Here is a 22,121-nt window from a genome sequence, read left to right on the forward strand (position 1 = left end):
TTGTGTTTGCAGGCAGGGTTCTAGAGCAAAAACAAGTATTTTGGTACCAGACACTGAGCTGCTTTGAGCCACCTGAAACATACCCTTTTCCATCTCCCATCATGATTTTAAACTCTTATGATTAATTGGTGACAGCTTCCTATTCAGTGTGATGATTTGTTCTGTTTTCAGCATCAGTTGTTCAGGGGACTTGACAGTTGAACCTGAGATACCTACTAAGTAGTTAGTACAGCACTGCCGTACAGGAAAGCTGGAAACATGCAATGCTTGTAAGGGAATACAACTTTTTATTTTATCAACAACTCACTTTTTTTTTTTTTTTTTTTTTTTTTTTAAAGAAATCAACACAAACCTTGTTTGAATTTTTAGAAGGCCAGAACGTGAGTTTCAATAGGAAAGTGTCTGCCACATGTAGGATTTCTGGAAGATACTGGCAAGCCTGATACTAGTCATAAAAAGATGGGTATGTTTCCTTGGTAAGAGTGCACTTGAGAGTATCATTTAGACAGGATATCAGGCAGATAATCAGCAATCAAGAAAATTAATAGAAATAAAATGCTTTCATTAGAACAAAGTAGGAATGACGTAGATCTGCAATAAGAAGACCCTGAGAGCTACTGAAACGCTACAGAGGTCTCGTCATTTTTTACTTGAAGGAGGCTACAACACCAGGCTACATACAAAGTAGCATCAAAGAAAGTAGCACTACTGGTGGTTCATTTTGGGAAAGGGGAAAGAAAGCTAGACAGAGATAGACCAATAAAAAATATGAGCAAACTACCACAGACTTCTTCACCCCCTCCTATGCAGAACACAATCCAGTAATTGACAATACACAAAAAGCACATAACATAAAAGCAAATACAAACTGATTCAAAAAAAAAAAAGTGAATTTATATACTTTTCCCAAAACAAAACCATATACTAGAAAATAAAAATGCCACAACGACAAGATCAGAGAAAGGAAAAACATAAGTCATTCACTTTATCAGCTAAAGAAAGATTAAAACCTACAAGAACTGAAAAAAAATTATGAAATAATAATAAAAAATATTTTAAAAAAGTAATCAAAAATACATAAAAATATTTAGAAAGCATACCACATTGATTTCATAACAGTCAACTTACATCAACAAATTGCCCGCATGTTTTTTGGCATGAAAGGAAAAATTTACAAAAGAAAGTTGTGTAAGAATGCTCTTGGACAAGTAGCATTGCCACATTCTTGTAACTTGCTTTGTTTTGTTGTTGTTTCTTAAAAACTTTTTTTAGCAAAATGTTTATTATTTCTTTTTAAATATAATTGTTTTACAACAAAGGGCGATACAGGGAGGCAACAACACATACATCCACACCACATAACATGAAAAGAAAAAAATCTTGCACCTTAACAAATCCAAACTTTTTTTTTTCTGCTGTTTTTGGTTGTATTTTTTTTTATCTTATGTAAAGTTGTTAGCATATTACAGTTGAAAAATCCTGTACATTTTATAGAATTTACTCTGCTTGTTTGCATATCTACATATATAATTTTTTTTTTTTTTTGAAAAGCAAAGTTTTCTATTTTTTGCCTTTTTGGTCAATTTGATATATATTTTTTAAAACATTTTCTTTTTTTTTTCTATAATTTTTGTGTGTGTGTGTTTTAAGGAATGAATGACTGCACATAAAAATTTAACAATGCTAAAGAAAGGGGTGGTAGAGGGGAATTTATGGGAAGAAAAAATGCCTAGGGTGGATGGAGTGGGAGTGTAAAAATCTATGAGTGTACTACACAGGAGATGAAGATGATGGGAGTGAATGTGTAAGTCAGTTGCCATGTCCATGTAAGGGCGGTACGGAGTGATCTAGCAGCATTAGAGCTTCTGGCTGTAAGGAAGGGATGGGCAATATACAAAAACAAATGAGCATATTCATGCCCATCAACAAAAAGAAAGAACAGAACTCTAACATTGACAATCTCACAAACCCTAAGCTGCAACTTCTTCAACATGCAAGTTACAAAAAATTAATAATTATAGTATTATTATTTACATTTTCATTAAAGGTTCTCAAATTATAAAAGCATTTTAAACTTTTCCCTACTAAAAATAGCAGTAAAATACATAAACTAATAATAATAATAATAATAATAATAATAATAATAACCAGAGAATAAAACAAAAAGAAAACAAGGAAACTAGTTTTATGCATTGGAATTAGAACAACTTCATCTGTAGCTACCCACAGCTTCCTTCTTCTAAGAATCATCTCTTCTGAAGTCCATCAAATTAATATCAGTACTCTCAATAATTTGAGACAATCATATCTTGAGCACATCAAATCCCTGTTTCAAATGTAATGATGGTGTTGGCACACCCCTTCCCCACTTTCAAATTAGACTGCTTTTATATTCAGATTCTCTGGAGAATCTCAAAAATACAGCTGTGGGATTCTGCCAGTGAAGTAGTTCTTTATTTAAAGAGGGAAGTAGAGGGAAAAATAGCAGAAAACAATTCATAACTCTTTTGTTTTGTTTGTTTCTTTTTCATTATTAGATTGGAACAAACCAAATCTAAGATAGAAATTCAACCATTGAAAAGAAATACATCAAAATATAGCTATGTAGAGATATACTAAAAAAAAAAGCAAAAATGAAAAAGCACTTTGTTCCCAACAAGAAGGGAAGATAAGGACAATTGTGTTTTTTTTTTTTTAATTTTATTTTTAAAGAAAATGTATTCCACACACTTTCAAATATGAACAAACCGGATGCACACATTGAAAAGGAACAGACAAAGCAGTCTAGGGACACTTTCATCATTTGGATATTTTTTTCCCTTAAGAATTCTCTTCCCTTCCCTCCCTCTCTCATTTAAATTTGTTTTCAATTGTTGGCAAAAAACCCCACCACCCTCCGGTGTTGCTTTTTTTTTTAATACATCTTTTTTTTTTATTCACTTCTTTTTAAAATAAACATGGAGAGGAAAAAAAAAAAGGACGTGCAGTCTGGATGTACGTCATAAATAGACATAGAAAAAGATAGAAGAAATTGGCTGAGATCGACAAATGGGTTATATAATAGCTTAATTTTACTGTAGGATGTTAATAATAATGCATGCTTAAAGTAAGTTGCATTTAGGGAAAGTAGAAAAACAGAACAGCAAGCAAGGAGTGGGGTGGGTGGAGGAGAGGGGCTGGCGGGCAGGGGGGGGATCATTCCATGCCTCTCCAGAAAGGGCAAAGCACATTCCAGCGGGTTCTCTGCATTTCTAGGAGAGGTCAGAAGGGAAAAGGGTAAGGAGAAGTCATAAACTGTACTGGGACGTAGTTTGCGTCCTGACTATTATCTTGTATTTCTATTAAATGCACAGAACACGTAGAACCCCAACCACTTGCCCTTAAACTGGACCTAATTCTCTAGTGTATTCCCAAAATGGGTGGGTATTTTTTAACCCAGACCGGGCTTATTACCTCTAAGTGCTGATCAGCTTGAGTAAAGGGTGGAGAATTAATTAATTATATTAATTCTCATAAATGTACTCTACTATACTGGAAACTGCTATTGCTGTAGTGAACATTTGTTCATGTTGGTGAGCAGTTATTCAGACATGCTGTACATGACCACTTCTGGGAGCCCACCACTGCCACAATACGATAGCAGAATTAAGGTCAGCTGAGCTACTTACTGAGGTAAGCATCAGTTTGGTGTGAACTGTCTGAAAGAACAAACCTGTCACTGGTGTAAGTGACAACTCAAAGTTGTAAACAATAGAGTTAGTAGAATTTGGTAATAAGACCATATAATTTTGCATAGGCAAACCTTCCAATGTTACCATTAAAACTGAGAGACTAGTTCCTCCTATGCTGCAAAAGAATTTACAGTTCAAGAAGATATTGTCACTCAGTCCTATCAGTTACTTAAACTGCATGCCAAATACTCTTTGTTTTAGATGGGTCCTCAGATTCCTCTGAATTCTCCAGGTTTCATGTGATGTCCATATTCTTCTTGAATGAAGACCTCACATCAGAGTCCTTCTAAAAAGGAACTCAAGGTCCCAGCCTGTTTTTCTTAACATTTTAGGAATGGGAAAACATTATATATGAAGCTTTGAACCCTGTTCATGCTGAATCTCTCCATGAGGTATGAAAAATGCACTGTAAGCACTGCATGTACCCTAGGTTTCCATCAGGAATGCCAACATTTTTGCTTCATAACCATTCTTAAAGGTCATGCTACCACCAGTCAGTGGAAGCGGGTGACAATCTTGAATTTCTGGTATAAATGGGACTATTCACCTTGAAAACATTGTCAGTAGCTCTTCTGTATAAATTTGATAAAAACAACAGGTAGGATGTTTTAGTACTTATTAACATGAGGGGAAACAGTACCTCTAAACCACTGAGAGTTCAGTATTAATTCTGGGGAATGCTGAATAAGAATAAATGACTAAAAAAAAAAATAGCCCAGTTTGTTAGATACATTACCGAAAAGTGTCTAGTTCCGAGAGGAGTTATATGAGAAGACCATCAGCTCCTACTTCAGAAGTGATGAGGTTGTGCTGAATAATAGCACAGTGCTTCCATAGCTGGAATGTACTATGCCTGTGCTGGAGGACTGCACTGGAACTATCTACTACATCCCTCCAGAAAGCATGTTAGAAAGGGAAGTTGTTCAACCAAGGAAGAGAAAACCTGGTCAGGGTAGTCTCAGGGACAGAATGTGCAGGTTACAGGAAGCAAAATATTGGCCTACATAGGATATTTTTGGGCATTCATTTGAGGATCAGAAAGGACTGACTATGAATAGAAAACAATGACAGAAGTGAAGCCTTTGCAGACCTCACTGGAAATTTTTATTTGGTCACATTTCAAGGTTAGTGTCCCTGGACACCACTCCCTACCAGGATTCTCAGCTTCAGGTTTAATTGCACTTAGGAAGTTTCACAATGAGGCATTTAAGCTTTGAATTTTAATCAGTATCTGTCGTGACTTGCAGCTGGATTTTCAGAGCAGTGAAATGTCCCCCTTCAGCACATTAGCACTGAGTGTCTTCTCTTTGATGCAAAACAGACCGGAAGGCATGGGGTCTGGTTGCCAACTGTGAAGTCTGTGTCAGGCCACTTAAGTAAATACTTATGCCCTATTTGACAACAGATGCCTAACTCATTGCGTGAGGGCCTGGAAAAGCCTTCTACTGCCTGAAAGATCAAAAGGACTAAAGAACCACAACTGGGGCCAGACACACTTAAAGAGATGACAAGATTTTGAGATGGAAATCTTGATGTTTGTTAGGCTCTAAAGACGATTTAAGAGTGCTAAGCAATTATTTCCCCACTTGGTCAATGCATAGGTGCTTGAACAGAAAAAGCATGTTTTGGAAAATCTGGGCCCAGCAACTACTACTAGTTACAGAAAAAATCTCCAAAGTCTTTTCAAAATCTAGCTCTTACTAGCCAAAAGTTGATGTTCTAATTTGAGAACTGGAAGCCAAATGTTCCCACATGAAGCTACACAGACAATATGTTATTACTTAACATTTACAAATTATTCCCCCCCAAAAAACAAAGATTAAAAAAGTATAGCCATTGCAGCCTTTTTGTACTTTCAAACCTTCAGGCAGACAGGACTAGGAAGAGAGGAAGCTATGCTATCAAGGCTCACAGACTGTCTTGAAAGATTGGGCCACATGGCCAAATGTTTCAAATGAAAAATTCTACATTTAAAAAAAAAGAAGGTATTTTTTCAAAAAGTCCCTTGTTCATCAGGCTTAATTATACAGTTGTATTTTCTCACTTTTTGTTTTTAAGTTGCATTTTGAAAGGATTCTGCTGAAGACAATGAATATTTCTCCATGTTACAGAGCATGATTATAGACGGTAAATTAGGATCTGCATTACTGTCTCTGGGTTCAGGCTAACATCTAGAACTGCAGTATCTTCTACCACTCTAGTCTTCAGGCTCCATCTCTTCCCTAACACAATGAAAACTACATTATTTGAGTACTGTGCACTGCAACACAACCCTATCAAAATACCTCATTAACAACTAACAGTACCAGCTGCTTCTTACCTAGCTGTCCAGCAACACTGTCAATACACTACAAATATCCAGGATTCCTATAAGCAGGAAATAATATGATCATAAGTTTTTCCTTATTCAGGGTATTTTCCTTTCTTTCTGTATTTTTTATATTCAGCAATTGCAAAAATAGGATGAGGCCAGAATATTTATTTATTTATTGTACTTTGACCTAATTAGAATGGGACCCAAGACAGTGGAAAACAGTAATATGCATTTCACCACTGTGTAATCCAGCCTTCCAAACTGCTGTTACCTTTGTGAATTTACTTTGTACACAAGGCAGCACCCTCTTTGGGTCACTTAAAGCCATATGCTTTGAGCAAGGATGCTAATGACATACTTCTAAGCAGCTGATACTATCAAAACATTACTTAAAACAAATAGAGAATTTCCATCGAACTGAAAGTGTTCACTTTTCTGTAAAACATTTACAGAAATAGGGCCTTGTTAGCTATACACCTGCTTTTAGCTTCAAGAGGTGTTGGCAGCAGTTTCTTCTCTGGCTAGAATATTTTGGTAGCAGAAATATATGATAAATAGATAAGGGGAAAAAAGCTCTGCAAAAAATCCACACCTCATTTCTGTACATCAAGGAAGAGAAGAATCTTCCCAATTTCCAATGATTTCTCCATAAAAGAATACAAACACAAACGGAGACTGTTTAAGAATGCTCTGTACCTGTTTAAAAATTAGTGAATTTACCACTTCCTAATATAAACACTAGAAATGCTAGATCTATTAAAGTTGATCAAATTAAGGATCTAATTAGCCTAATATTCTATCTCTAACAGACTGAAAAGTGATTTAGTGAAGAATATAAGAACAAGGAATGTATACAGCAGTGCTTCCCACATACAGTGCTTCTTTACCTTCTGACAGTCATCCTGTTTAGGCATTTTCTGGGATGAAGGTCACAGTAAAGACCACAACAGCTACTAAGTGTGTACCCAATTTTTAACAATACGTACATGTTGACCGAAGATCCAAATAGAAACCCTAGTAGCTCTAGATGAAACATGGCTTTTCTGATCGTCCCCAACTCAGGCATTGTCAAAAAAAAAAAAAAAAGTGATCTCATTTAAGGGGAAAATGGGAGAAAGTAGGCAGAAGAGGGGGAAGATTGTTCTCCAAGACAGGGTCCCAGTGAGAAGACAAACTCTGGGGGATTCTGGCAGGAATCTGGGAAATGGTGTTTCTAGGTGGTGCTTCCTGCTGGTAGTAACTCCCAAACTCCCATAGCAACCTGTTACTTCTTGAATGCTTTTAACCTTTCTCAGAGTAATATTTTTCAGACATAGAGCCAAACAAATGTGTAATGGACCACAAATAACAAACAATTTGTAGATTAACAGGAGTAAAATATTAATTTTTAAGGCAACTCCTCCTCCCAAATCAGACTAAAAATCCATTTGTGGGATTTTTATCTGCTATTTACACCAATGTAAATTGTAACAGAAGAGTGCCAGCTTAGCTGTCCTTCGCATTACCTAGGAAGGGAAAGTTTTATCACTTTCCTTTTACCAGTTGTTTGTACCAGCAAAATCCTCTCTCATTCTAAGCCTATAGACGCATAGGGAGCTACAGAAATAAGAAAAGTAATCTGTATTAATAATGCCTACATGGGCACCACTCACACAGTGCCATATACCATCTTGTTTGGTTTCACATGTAAGAATTAATGAGGTTTCTTTATAGCAATGAGTAGCTAGAAAACTATCGAATATGAAAACACATTTACAGGTATCGAAAGCTAAGGAAATAATAAGGCTAAATTGCCACAGCTTTGAGGGAAAAGACTTTTTCAGGTGTTTGCCATAAGCTTATTACCTTTTCACATTCTGAACCAAAAAGTTTTTTGATGCTTCCAGAGCTAAGCAGCCCATCCAATATCACTGACCTGAAAGCATTCTTTCTGTGCATCTCTACTCAACCGTCTCCTTCTCCTCTCAGAAGCAGCTGATATGTTTTTTTGAAAGACTTAAGACTGACATTTGTAATCAGCCCAGCTATGTTTTTTTTTTCCTTTTTTTTTTTTTTTTCTTTTTATGTAAAGCTAAACTTATTTAATCCTGAGAGTCAGTCACATGGGAAGAAATCTTTCTAAATCCTGAGGGATTTTGCAACCACCACCAGATCCTTGTACTGACAAACTCAGTAACAGAACTCTGTCCAATAATTTGAGTGGGAGCAGGAATAGTTTACTGTTTTTGGTCTAAACCCATACAGCAAATGTTTACTTTGTATTAATGGCATACTAAAATATCCATATGTTTTTGCTTATCTACAAACAGAAAAGAGCACAGGTATTTCAGCGTTCCTTCCTTTCTTCAGCATACACAGCCACAAAACATCTAGATAAAAATATCAGTTTGCTACAATGCTAATTAATACTGTATGAATGCCATATTCCTTTTTGGTACGTATAGCCCAAGAAATCTTACAGCGTCACACCATTTAATATTAATTTTTGGAATATATCCAGGAAACAAATCAAGGCAACACTCAAGTATGCTGGCTAAGGGCTTGGCAGGTATGTTTGAATATGAAACTTGTGTCTTAGAAAAGTTACAGGAGATAATTATGTGGAAAGATTGAAGAATTTAGGAAGTAATTTGAATGCCCAAATCCTAAAAGAGACCTGAAATGCATGTCAATGTATGGGGTGTGTGCCATACTGAGATATTTAATAAAAATAGTATCTGCTTGGCTGTCATAAAAATATTCTCCTAGGTGCCACTAAATTGCAACCACATAAAGGTCTAGATACTTCATGAATGTTGTTTTGTAGCTAACCTTACTGTTGACTCTACATTATCCTCTGTGGGAGTTGTACATGCAAGTTCAGCAATGCCTAGCATTTATTCCTATGACCCCCTCCAGTTATACATAATTACTCATAAATATATTTTCATATTTGGTCCTTTAACATTAAGTCATTTCTGGTAAACTTCAGAGATGAGCAGGAGCCATTTCCAGTGCATCATTTTTACTTACTTGGATACTAGGCTACATTCCCCATTTTTGTTCATCCCTCAGCTAGTGTAACTGTGTTACATTCTCAGGTTGTGTACGGTGTCCAGCCATAAGTGACTCAATGGAAGGAGTTTCCTCCCTTGCTTTCTGAGAGGAGGATCCAAACCACAGAGGATTCACTGTTAAAAGGTTTTTCTCACAATCAATTTAAAAACTCTTCTGATTGCGGTGTAGTGCTCCTAGTTCTGTCTTCAAGATTCCCTCTTATTTTAGTATTTCTTGTTCCTCTTACAGGCATAAATCAGTGCTGGGAAGAACCTGCATTTGCAGCTTGCGTGCAGAGATCGTTCTTGTGCTTTTATCTTGGAGCTGTAAACAAAACAATGCTAAACAAAACCAGACAAATATGTTGTCCACTTCTTAGTTAGTTGAGTAATCCAGGATCATCCCAGACACCACTTCTCTCTCCAAAAGACATTCAAGATCTAGAGATTTCACTTTCAAAGTGTCTTTAGTGAGGCAGCTGCAGCTTATTCTTGAGTATACATGGGAAACTATTACTACAGACCTTTAACGAGTACCTTTAACAATGTACACCCCAAACTAAAGAAATATTTTATAAGCTGTAGAAGAAAACAGGTACGTTAATGAATGAGAATAAACTGGGCAATCAGAAACTGTGATTAATTCCATCTAAAAACAATACATGATTTCCCTGGAAATGGTATCAAGTCAAATATTGCACTAACTGAGAAGAAACATTAAACTAGGTGTCCATTCAGCACTCTGAACATCAGTCCCTAGTTAAATCTGGAGTGAAGAGAATTTACATTGTGATGGCTGAGGAGAAGCTCTCCCCAGCAGGCTTTGAACAAGGTGCCTTCAAACCTAAACTTCTTTCACTAACGAATGTTACTGAAAAAGGCACATTATGTATATATGTATGCATATTGTCTTCTATTGAATTTGATCCCTTTTATATCCATTCCTATCCTTTATGACTCATTCAAAAGCATGCAGAAAACCTGTGATAAATCAGAGACTCAAAGCACAGCTTTCCAATGATGGATTATCCAGTGGTATTGCCCTGCTTATAAAGTTACTCTACTTTGGCTACTGGATGTCCAAGTATGTTCTTTCTTCTGTGGATTGACTTGGAATAATGTTATTCCCATATCAAAACTGAAAGAAAACAAGCAAAAAAATGGTAGTTTCCGTAATGGAAGTTAAATCTTGAAAGTGCAAAATACTACCAGGGAATTAACTAGGCAGGACAAAGCTCTGAATAATGCTGAGAAAAATGCCTAAGTGCCTATTGCTGCAGTTAAAATAAATTAGACAGGGGCTAACAGAAAATTTTGATCTGTTATTTCCCTACAAGAAGTCATTGGGACTCCAGAATTGAGGATAAGTCCTTCAAAGTCCTCTTAATTCAAGTACAAGTCAAAATATTTCTCATAATTAATATGAGGATTCAGCCCCACAGCCATGCTGAAAAGGCTAGACCAAATTCCCTATCAGTAAAATGAGGTGGTGCTCAGTACACCAAGTCTTTGTGTAATACCTGGATACCTTTGGAGGAAAAATGATATGTTACTGTTATATGGTATGAGACTGTTACTGATGAGAAGATCACTACCAAACTGACTGCTAAGAGGTTCTACTAAAATACCACTGGGAAGTGGTAGAAAATCCCAGGTAGAAATGATGATTTTGAGTAAGCTGAAATAAATACAACCACAATTCTTTGTCTGAAAAGCAAGAGAAGGGAACACCAACCTTTTGAGCAGTATGTTAGGTGTTGTTCTCTCACATCAGTTCAGAGAATGTGTGATTCTCTTCCCTTTTGATTGTGCTAATGTTTGAATGCACCACAATCCTCTTGGGACCTCAAGCAGAAGTGTTTGGAGACAGAATGGCAATGATTATCAATCTGTGCTTTGAAGTCAGTTCCACTAGGCAGCACTTGTCACTGCATCAGAAATACAATAGAGCCAAGTAATGTATGAACTATCTAGCTCTGAAACACTGCAGGGGAGCCCTTTGTAAAGTAGCTTTCAACATGTGAGCTAGTTCTGTCTATCATTTGGAAAAGACAAGAGGGGATATTACTGTGATCCAGGCATTTTGGGATGGATTTTTGGCAGGATTTTTTGTTTGTTTGTTTGTTTGTTTTTATGGGCAAGTTTAATACTGCTGGGAAGTGCAGGAGCATAAAGAGAGAGGGTCGTTTTTGCAGATGTCTTTTTGAAAGTTCAGGATTACAGTGGTGAAAGGCTGCTGCAGGCAAGTTTGAATCCTCTTTTTCAACAGTGAATGACTGGAATAAACTCTACAGCAATTCAGGAGCCAAAGCTTTAAGCTGTTTATCAGAGGTTGCATTATAGCAAGAAAGTGGCTGAGAAGGGTATTTACTTTCTTGCACAACGAATCGGATTAAAAGAGAAACATTTCATTGCAAAAGTTAACCTTATTTAATATTGATGATAATGATCATAGTTCAGAGTACTTTAGGACAGTAAAGATAATATAGCCGTGAATAAAATTGAGGAACTGGACAACAAAATTCTTCAGGCCCATTAAGACCCGAAGGGCTTTATGAACAAAATTCAGGATGACTGACTTCTGCTACTGATTAATTCTGCTCTGCACTGGCAAGCTAGGTGGCCTTGATATTCACTCTCCCTTATCTTCATGACACAATAAGATAAAGTATATCACACTATCACAAATGTTTAATTGTTTTCTTTGAGGCATTGGTGAAGCACTAAATTGCAAATATACATATTTTTTTTAATAGAGCAGTTAATATTCATAGGCCAGTGGTGCAGGTCAGACTGCTGTTGAATCACTATTTAAAGAGATATATAGTCATACACTTAAATATGTTTTCCATGAGACTGCTTACTGTATTACCTGAAATATTTACATTTAAATTTTAAGGTCACTGGTAGAAAATCAGCTAAAAGAAGACTTTGCATAGCTATTAAACATCATGTCTCTGCTTCATGGTTTGGTAATTCACAGGAGCATAACAATCATGAATACCTGTGAAATGAAAGTTAACTGCAAACCAAGCCTAATAGGATGAAATGTTAATTAAAAGAAGCTAAAAAAAAAAAACAACTTATCACATTACGTCTTCCTCTGCTATGAAGTAAGACATTATGCTGTTAGATTTTAATAGGGAAGTCTATTACTTTCTCATAGACTCTAATTTCCTTTATCTGTGCAAGCCACAAAATTTTCTCATACAGATTTTTTTTTCCCAGTAAATTTATTATTCCTTTTCATATTCTTATTACACATGATGTTCTTAAGCACAATCAAAACAGTGATGGAACTGGAAATATTGTGTTCAAAGAACAAACACTTTATTTGTGTAATTCTGCTACTGGCAAAACCTGCAAATGTGAACTTTATGAATGAATTAAAAAGCTGTTGAAATTCTAACCTTAGTGCCCTGAGGTTTACTGACATATTAGTGTAGTAGTGAACAGCACTGTTTTGAAGTTAGAAGAAAAGTTCCACAATTCAAAAGACTCATTATAAACACTTGGACATGTATGGCTCCTTCCTTGCCTTCTGCAAAAGGACACTAAGCATGAGCAGGCACGTGGACCAACAACATGCTGGAGAAAAACTGGTAGAATTGCCTGTCATTCCCAGTGCCTAAACAATGCATGCCAGTCTTTAATGGCAAATTTAAGTGTTTAATGCAAGCTGTCTTCTTTTCATAACCTTCCATGGCACTGAGTTATTCATCAAAATGGAGGCATGTCAGAAGTCAAATTATCAGCTGCTCAATTTCAACTGCATGTTAAACAGGCGCATGCATAAGACACTCTCCTTCTCAACACTTAATTATTTCAGGTACTCATATTATCTCATTATTGCACATGTGGATGCCCCGTGTTTTCAGACCTTTGTCTTTGGTTGTTTATTGGCTAATGAATTTATACATGGAACTTGAAAGTGCCATTGCCACATTGTAGCTCCATCCCAATTTCATATTATTATCTTATTTTACTACCAGCTAATTTAGAAGTGGTAACAATAGTATAAAAATGTAGAAAAAGAGAACCAAGCATCAATTCAAATATATAACTACAAACAAAGAGAAGAATTCTTTTCAAAAAAAAAAAAAGAAAGCTGCATGTGCTCTATCTTCACGGGAAGAGAGACAGTGCACAGGGTTAACTGGAAAAGTACTTCATTTCTGCTCTTTGCCCAGCTTTACTTTTCCCTTAGAAAAACACATTCCACTTTGAAAATCCTGCCATGGGGTTCCATGCTTATTATGTCTCAGTGGATGCATTTTCAATTTAAAAAATATTTGATCTATTTCCAGCTTAAAAAATATTCTTCATACCAACTCTCTGCCAACTTAATCTGGGATCTGAGTCAAGTTCAGGTCTCCTATCATTACCACTCATAAATAAAGACTGCAGGTCAAAGTATGCCCTCAATAACCTTGGAGCTACCCTATTGCCTTCAGTGGTGACACAGAAATATTACTGACTGAACTTGTAATTAGGATGTGGGTAAACGGCTCCACTGAAGTAGTGAGAAACAGACTGGAACCCAGCCTCTGTCCCAGTGCTGCATGGGTTCTGCAGGGGCTAACAGGATACAAAACCATTAAAGCCAGTGGACCAGACTCTAGAAGCAAATGCACATATAGGTGGGAATAAGGAAAGGCTTGACTGCTCATCTACAGTTTTGACATAAAGCCATGTGTGAAATTGTTCATTTTGTTTTAACAAATATGGATTTTTGTAAGGAAAAATCATTTTATTCAGAAACATTCCTTCCCCTTTACTAGTGCAGTTCTTCTTTTAACACCAGTAATACTTTTTCCTCCTCCCTCCTATGCAACTTCTACATGTTCTACAAATCCTTTTCTCCATGCGTCTGACCAACTTTCTCCATGTCTCTCAACTAAAGGTTGTTAGTGAGACACCTAAGGAAACATCCTTCTAACTTCTCTGATTTCAGTATTTATAAAGCGGGGACAACAGTATTCATCCACCTTATAATAGCACTTTCCAATACCTGCTAAACATTTTCAGTTTGAGATAAACAATGCTACTGAAGTACCTACAGTCCATTTCTGGTCAAACACTGCACCAGCCATACAGGGCTTGGTGTTCTGTCAGATAAGACTGAGACGATCCGAAATATTATCAGATGATGAAAAAAATGGAAGTTGCAATGGCTTACTTCAAAGACAGTACATACTTTCTAAGCAAGAGCAGGCCTCATCTCTTATCTCTTCTAGAATATCAATGTGCAGAGAACAAATGCACCAACTGGGCTCAAAAATTAAATACAACTCAGAAGATGCCTGGTCTTAGAAAACCAACAGGCATGTCCATGTATTCAAACCATGTAGAATAAAGTAGAGCATTTTAATGAAATACAGTAAGAAACATGGATGATATTTTTCTTTCTACTGATGCTTTCTACTTTCATTAACCCCAGTAAAAACTGAAGCCACTAAACATTTCACAGAATCAGGCTGCCAGCTTTTCCAGCCATGTGGTTAATGAAATTAGTAATTATGCATGCGTATGCATACATACTGATTTTTTTTTTTGAAATTTTTGACCATGAAAATATTTAATTTGCATCCAGATTCCAAACTGCTAGGGAGATCCAACTGCTGACTACTTCCTTTCCACAACAAAATAAACATCACATTCATAAATGCTTTGGACAAAAGGTTTGGAAGAGATTTATAAACAAGTGAGGAATGCAGTGAAAAAGTTCTGCTGTTACCATTTTATGCCAATTACCTAAATTAGTCTCTCAGGAATTCCTTCTGCATACAGATTTTTTTCATGCATGTAATGAATTTCATAATTCACTGCTTCTGATCTGACATTTAGGTCTGGTAAACTACCCTACATTTGAACTTAAGAGACTCACCTGCCACAATTTTACACTGATAATAATGCTTCTATGCATTATTCCCAACTTATTTTGGCATTAGGGTAAAGCAAGGGCATAATTTCTTACAGTAGACTCATAGACCTGAAATATGACATGCAGTCCACCTCCTAGGGACCAATAGAGGGTATTACCAGCACTCTGTTTTCATAGCTGAGATATTCGCCACAACTGTTTGAAATCTGTCACCATATTCTGTGACTGAATAATACTTTTTTATATCTATGCTTACACACATATCTATATATACATGATCACACACATATATTATATACACACATATATGCAAACATATGTATTTCCCTCAATTCCTATTTCCAGTACCTTTCCCACTGCTCCAGTCAGAGACGCAGAGCTCATATGTTCTGGATTTTATAAAAATATACATTTTTATATAAAAAGGAAACTGAATTTGTCATCCCTTAATCCTCTGTTGCAGAGAATCTCTTTCCTCCACACCAGCTCCCTATGCTTATTAAGCTTCCCAACTATTTTCAGAACTCAGGCTTTATAAGCAGAGGCTTCACTGTAATGGAGCAGAGAGATAACAGTGCCTCTCTACACAGCTTTGTCACTGCTACCCCTGAAATGATGTGTAGAGCTCTATGCATTTCATTACCAGAAAAGAACAGCACAACACAAAACAAAAGAGAAAACTGATAAAGAACTGCTGTTCAACAAGGAACAATGATCATTGCTCTAAGCTCATGTCTGAAATCTTTAACTTCACACTAGATAGCTCATTTGTCTTGTTTTTCATTTGCTGAAATATCAGTTGTATAAGAAAATTAATGTAATATGACATACCACAGTAAAAACTGTCATTGCCCTAACATGACTGGATCCCCAGAAAAATGACCTCCTGGAGTGTGTATCTGACAAAAGGTTTAAGAAATATGTAGGATCAAAATGCAACCTTTGTTTAAAAGTGAAGGACAGATTAAGTGGGGTTTGAATGTGAAAGAAGAATTAAGACTCCAAGGTCTTATACCAAGTCTTGCCTTTCACATGGTCCTTAAGAGCCCAGTCCACAAAAGGATTAACTATCTCTTGTCAGTGTATAAATCTAAAATTTAGATCTTTGAAGTAAGTGCTCAGCTGTACTAACATCCACAAAGCTCCTCTCAGATGCTGGATAAAATATTGTAATACAGCTGTAAAACTGGACATTCACACGTGCAACCATTCCCAGGATCCAACTGCTAAAATTCTTTTTAAATAAACATGTTGAACTTGTAGCTGGCATCAGAAATTAAAACCCCTAAAATACAGGAAACAAAATTGTTTTTATAGAGATTTTAAGGCAAAAGCGATAGGTATCAATACCCACTGATATTCCATCATAGATCTGGGCCTTCACAAAATGTCTGTTTTAGGAGTACTAATGACTGTTGCTTCATTTGGTGCTCAGCTTCTTAATTACTGACCTTTAGTGGAAACTAAGCAAATTTGCTATGGAAAAAGAAAGAAAACAGCTCAAGTTCCTCAGAACGCTGTAAACATTTCCATGTGAAGACAGTTTTCTCACACTAGGAACCGCTAGCCTGGCAGCTCCCAGGACTTAAGCTATCTGAACTGGCAGCTTGTGTCTGGACACTCACCACCTACAAGATGGGCCAACAGAAAACTCGTAACTTGCCACCGGGAAGGAAAGGTCATCTTGGAGGCAAAGAAAACGTCCCCAGAAAAACAATGAGTTCACTAATTTGAGGTATAGATGACAGAGACATGTTTTTCCTATGCTATCATTTCTTTATGTTTGTCACAGAGAGCATTGCCCGAACCTACAGAGCAGTGTTTAAGCACCTTGGCAGAGAAAGCAAGAAGGCAACCTACCTGAGCAGGTTCCCCCACTGGTGGGGTGTGGAGGGAGCATTACTAGCAGAGTGAGCTAGACACACAAATGGCTGCTTTCATCGTTAAATGATTCTGCTATTAGAATAGAGGTGCTCCGGGCATAACATTTGCAGATTGTTTTACCAGCTGTTTCTAAAAATACCATGTTAGCGAAGGAGAGGTATTTTCCTCTCCCTCCAAAATCATTTTTGTTTGCCTTTCCTTTCCAAGGGAAAAGCGATAGATATGGAATCCAGCATATGCTGGAAAGATCACACAGCTTCAGGGATGGACTTTTACTGGTGCCGTTCAAACTATAACGACAAGCTATGAATGAAACAACTGAAGATGCTGAAATATACTACCCCAACTCGTTTGATAAATTTAATTAATGGTTGTATCCATCTAACAAAATTGATGTAGAACTAGTGACAGATGTCACTATATGGAAAAGTACAGGTTCATGTTCTGGAGAGCCAAGCAACGGAGAAAGTAACTTGAAAAACTGAAAAGAATTAGTGAAAAATCTCCTAAATTAATGAATGGTGAAGGTTATGCTAAAGAGACAAGCATACTGAAATCCCCACACAATGCTTATGACTATAAAACTTAATACATACATATAGGATACAGGATACTACTTGGCAACCTCAGCAGTGAAGTGAGTGTGTCCTAATTCATGTGAATGTAGCATATTGTGACAAAACTCTAACAAAGAAGGGCATTAAAGATCTGAAAATAAAAATAGTTACTGAGTTAAAAACAAATCCAAACAAACCAAAAAAACCTTGCATTGTTTCCACTTGCTTCTGGGTAGTCATTTTACTTCACTTGTTTATTTTACAATTCATTCACAATTCTGAAAACCATAGAAAGAACGTTGTTCAGCAATATACATATGCACATTTTGTGGATTGTTTTTAGGATAAGACGACCAAAAAAGTTTATTTTGCAATGAGATACTTTGTTTGAATGCGAACTTTGATTTTTTTTTTTTAATTAAATTTCAAAATTAAAGCAATTTTAAGATAAAAAGTTGAAAATTGCATTTTAGGGGTCATACAACATTTTCTGCAAATGAATTTGACAAAGCGGGTTCAGAAGAATTTAGTTGGTGTTCCTGCATTACTTTGCCAATACCAAATCCTCACATTTTACCAAAGAATTAGGACAAAATGTTTTCAACAGCTCTTCCAGTCTCTGTATTCTGTTTGGGTTTATATGACACGTTTAATCACATGAAGTAAAGGGCGTCAGGCAAACCCCCAAAAGCTCTCAGTTATCTTATCCGAAAATAAAGCTCAAAAGTCCTACATCATTTCATGCTCAGAGCTTGCTCACTCTGCTGTGTGGAGCATGTCACAGTGCTTTGTTCATGGGAAGGCTAGCTCTTAAATCCCACCTTCAGCCACTGGAATAAGGGCAAATCTGGTAGTATGTCCAACCCACTGTACCAAAAAAGTTCTTTTTTCCTGTGGATACACAGATATTCCTGCTACACCGCCAAGTCACTTAACTTTCTCTCCAGCTGTCAAGCCCTCCTTAATCCTCCCCACAGCTCTCTGAGTGCCCCTAATTCCCTGGCAGAGATAAGTGATTCAAAACTTGGCCGGGGGCTGACCCTTCTGCTCCTCTCTGCTGCAAATTCAGATGTGTGCCTGGGGTCCTCTACCACAGACGATGCTGAGCTCTCAAACCTGAGAGCCACACTTGCCTGTGCTCACAGAACACCTCCCCTTTCTCACTAGGATGCACTGGTTGCTTTCAGAGATATACAGAAGTGGAAGACTTGAATTAACAGAACTTAATGGGAATATGAGAAAGAGGATTAAGCAAGATACAATCTATTTGTTCCCCATTTGCTTGTAAATCTCCTAAACAAGCTTATTCTGCTCTTCTATTTCTGTTCCCCCAAATGCTCCTTTTAGCAAGAACAGAAATATAGCATTGACAGATTTATAAATATATATGTATATACAGAGAGAAAGAGAGTACGCACACATGATTTGCTATATATTAATGATCCACATTTCAACACTAAAATAATTAGAAGACAGAACTACAGATTCTGGGGGAAATACAGAAATAGAAAATAAAATAAAATAATAAAATAAAAATCTCCAGGCACTCAATAGTAGAGTTGTTGCTTCATGGAGAACAAGAAGGAGCAAGAACATGGTGAGCAAGAGGAAAAAATTGAAATTATATTTTGATACCCTGGAAAATACCTGGACAAATTACAGAGCTATTTTTGCTTTTTTTGATGTGTCAAATACAAGGTTTATGAAGCCCCCAAGATTTTAGTAGAGAAAACAATAGTCACTAAAACTAGTATCTAAAATTGGTTATACTTGTTTCAATATCAGGGGAAAAAAGAATTATTGAAATCCATTAGGAAACATGTATATAATCAAAACTATTAAGTTTAAAAATGTTTTGCATTTCTGCTCTTCTTCAGAGTCAGGACCTTTTGCCCTTTTAAAGGTGTCTGACACTCATTCTCTCATACTGAGACAGACTGAAAGCAGTGAAGAGACAGAAGTGCTCTGAAAGAAGATAATTTTGAGATTTTTTGTATGTTTGGCTGTAAAATAGTTGTAGTTCCTCCTGAATGCCAAAAGAGGAGCCAATGATCCTTATAACACCAGTCCTGGGGACCAAACAGCTTTAGTTTTTCTGAGACCCAGCAAAGTCCAAAAATGAATCTTCCTGTGTGGAGCATTCATAAGATTTTACTAACATATTTATTAGTGCAATTGAATTGAATTGCAGAATAAAATATTTTGTCCAGTTAGAGGAAATCTGAGATACCAAATCAAATTAGTCTGGTTTCTTTTTCTTTTTTTTTTTTTTTTTTTTCCTCCTTCTATCCCTGATTTCAAGACTGTCATGATCTTTGTCTCCTGCTCTTCATATGACACTCAGTGCAAAATGCAAGTATTAGCACTTCACATCACTCAAGATCTGGGATTCCCAGATGCTTACAGTTGGGATAAAACAGTGATTTCTAGCTCTTGTGATCAATAAATTGAAACTGAAAAAGGCAGAATTCAGGCAAAGTAGTAATCCCTTTGACCTGATTTGGTATCTTAGGAACTACTTTGGTTGAAAATGGAAGGAGAATAGGTTGTACTGCTCTGCTGAGGTATCATTCCACCTATTGAACATCAGTATTTTCTGATACACAAGCCACCTTCAGGTCTAGGCATGATGACCAGAGGAAATATAAACAAAAGCCTTTATGAACAAAACTGTATCTCTGTCCATAGTATTAGTAAATGTTCAGCATGTTTTCCCTTTAACAGAACGTTTCCCTAATCTCCTAAAAGATTCACAGATATTATTTATCTTCCAGAAATCAGATAGTTCCTTCTTGTCTAAAGCTAATGAATCGGTTGCTATAGGCATTTAAGGGTCTAATACACATACATTTGCCTTTGGCAAAATCTTTCCCTGAGTCATGTGCTACCTCTTCTCTTCCACTGAATGTGTCATTGCCTATTTTTTCTTTCTTTCCCATATATTTTATGAAGCTGAAAATCAAAGCTAACAGGGACAAAAAGCAAGTCCCAGCAGGTTGAAAATATCATATCTTAGTATTTTAGACATGTTTCAGCTTGATAACATAGGCACAGCACTGGAGGGATTGCCAGAATGTGACAGTGCACATGGCTTCAAGTTTAGAGAACACGCTTCTAAAAAAGTCTGGAAGGCAGCAAGGGCAAGGTAGCCAGACTGTGGGTCTGATCCTGATCTCCTCCTGATCCTACATAGAAAGGCAAGGAACCTTACACCAGCTAAGTCATGCTGGAAAAACTGTGAAGTTTTTGAAGAAAACTTCAGGATACTGAACACTGATGGAAGTGCTGATAGAAAAGATCTGTATAGTAGTCTACACATGGTATTTATTTATGGAGCCTGAAAACAGTTCATTCCAATTGCATGTGTTAATGTTAGAGGAAAATGTGATATTTAATAAAAACGGTTCCATGCAGATATTTCCTGACATGGAAATACTTGTTTTTTGTATCCCTCACCTGCTTCCCATTGCATTTAATTTCAGGGAATTCTTGTTGCTTTTGTGGGTTTGTACCTATTTCATAAAAATACATAATGTTACTTCCACAGCAAGTGAAGATACTAATAAAACCTTAACAGTGACATTGTTTGCTTGTACATTTTTAATAGTTAGCAACATTTTACTGTATTGTATAGCAACTTGCACCTGGATATCAAAGCCTGTTAAAATATTAATTACATCTCCCTCTTTCCCTTCATCTCCACCTCATTTGTCTAAGAAATATTTCATTTATCCTGCCTCGCAGGTAGGTAAATGAGCAAAAACAGAGAAGGAGCCAACAGCAGAACTGGGAGAGGCACACTGGCGTTGAGGCTTTTTATCATGGGTTTTAACAATTCACCCCCCAGCTCTCCCTTGTGAAGTGACAAATGGCACAAGAGCTGAGGCCAGCAGCCATCCCTGATACAGAAAACAAAAGTATGAACTATTTCAAGTGCCAGGAATCCCTATGAAAGTGAATGCAGTAGGACCTGCAACAGCACCTCCTGCATCAGAAGGAACCTTTGGCTCTCTGCAGCAGACAGCCAGTGGCAGGCAACGCAGCAGCTGCACCAGGAGAATAAAAACAACCATTCAGCAGGACAAGGCAGCTCATCCACAGCCTGGAGGTTTGCGTCCTGATGAACAGACACTTGGTTAACTCATCACAATACCAGGACATGAAGGTTACCCTGAGCCTCATGATGCAAAGGGACTAAAACTCAGATTGTTCTGCTCCGATAGCACCTGCTGCTTGAGTTTAAAAGAAAAAAAAAAAAGTTTCTTCCACTGTTAGCAATACAGGGCTCACGATACCCAGCTGGACTGTTCTGGTCTGTCTGACAGAGGGCAGTATTACACAGAACCATGAACCTGTTGATTATACTGCAATTCCATAAGCAGCTGCTCTATTTAAGCAATTTCCAAGAAAAAGATTTAGATTTGGTAGGAATCAACAGTTGTGGAAAGCACTGAGATATAAAACTTAAATCTAGGAAGCTTTAAATATTGATTTATTTTTGATATAATTAATGTCAGCAATGTCTCTTGGATCATATATAAATAAAGAAAACTGAACTGTGCCTAAGATGATAGGTTTTATTGGTAACAGAAAAGCTGTTTTCTTTTTATCCCTGTGCAACTATATGACACATACATACTGGGAAGTTAAATGAAATAATTAAATGAAATAATTCCGTATTGGACATCTAAATATATCCCATCACTTCCCTCTTCT

The 22,121-nt window shown here is 36.7% G+C and overlaps 1 protein-coding gene across 29 annotated transcripts in view; it reads right to left on the reverse strand.

Annotated features, from left to right (window-relative positions):
* NRXN3 (neurexin 3) overlaps positions 1–22,121 on the reverse strand; it is a 970,936-nt gene that overhangs the window by 9,577 nt on the left and 939,238 nt on the right. For 2 of the 29 annotated variants that reach the window (XM_068683061.1, XM_068683060.1), the window contains exon 21: positions 1,417–1,869. The exons of the other annotated variants lie outside the window; for them this stretch is intronic. In XM_068683061.1, coding sequence (XP_068539162.1) covers positions 1,760–1,869 — 110 coding nt within the window. In that variant the 3' untranslated portion in view covers positions 1,417–1,759. Of the gene's footprint in view, positions 1–1,416; positions 1,870–22,121 lie in introns of those variants that run through there. 29 annotated transcript variants of the gene reach the window in all.

Source organism: Anas acuta, chromosome 5 (assembly GCF_963932015.1).
Source record: "Anas acuta chromosome 5, bAnaAcu1.1, whole genome shotgun sequence".
Classification (NCBI taxonomy): domain Eukaryota; kingdom Metazoa; phylum Chordata; class Aves; order Anseriformes; family Anatidae; genus Anas; species Anas acuta.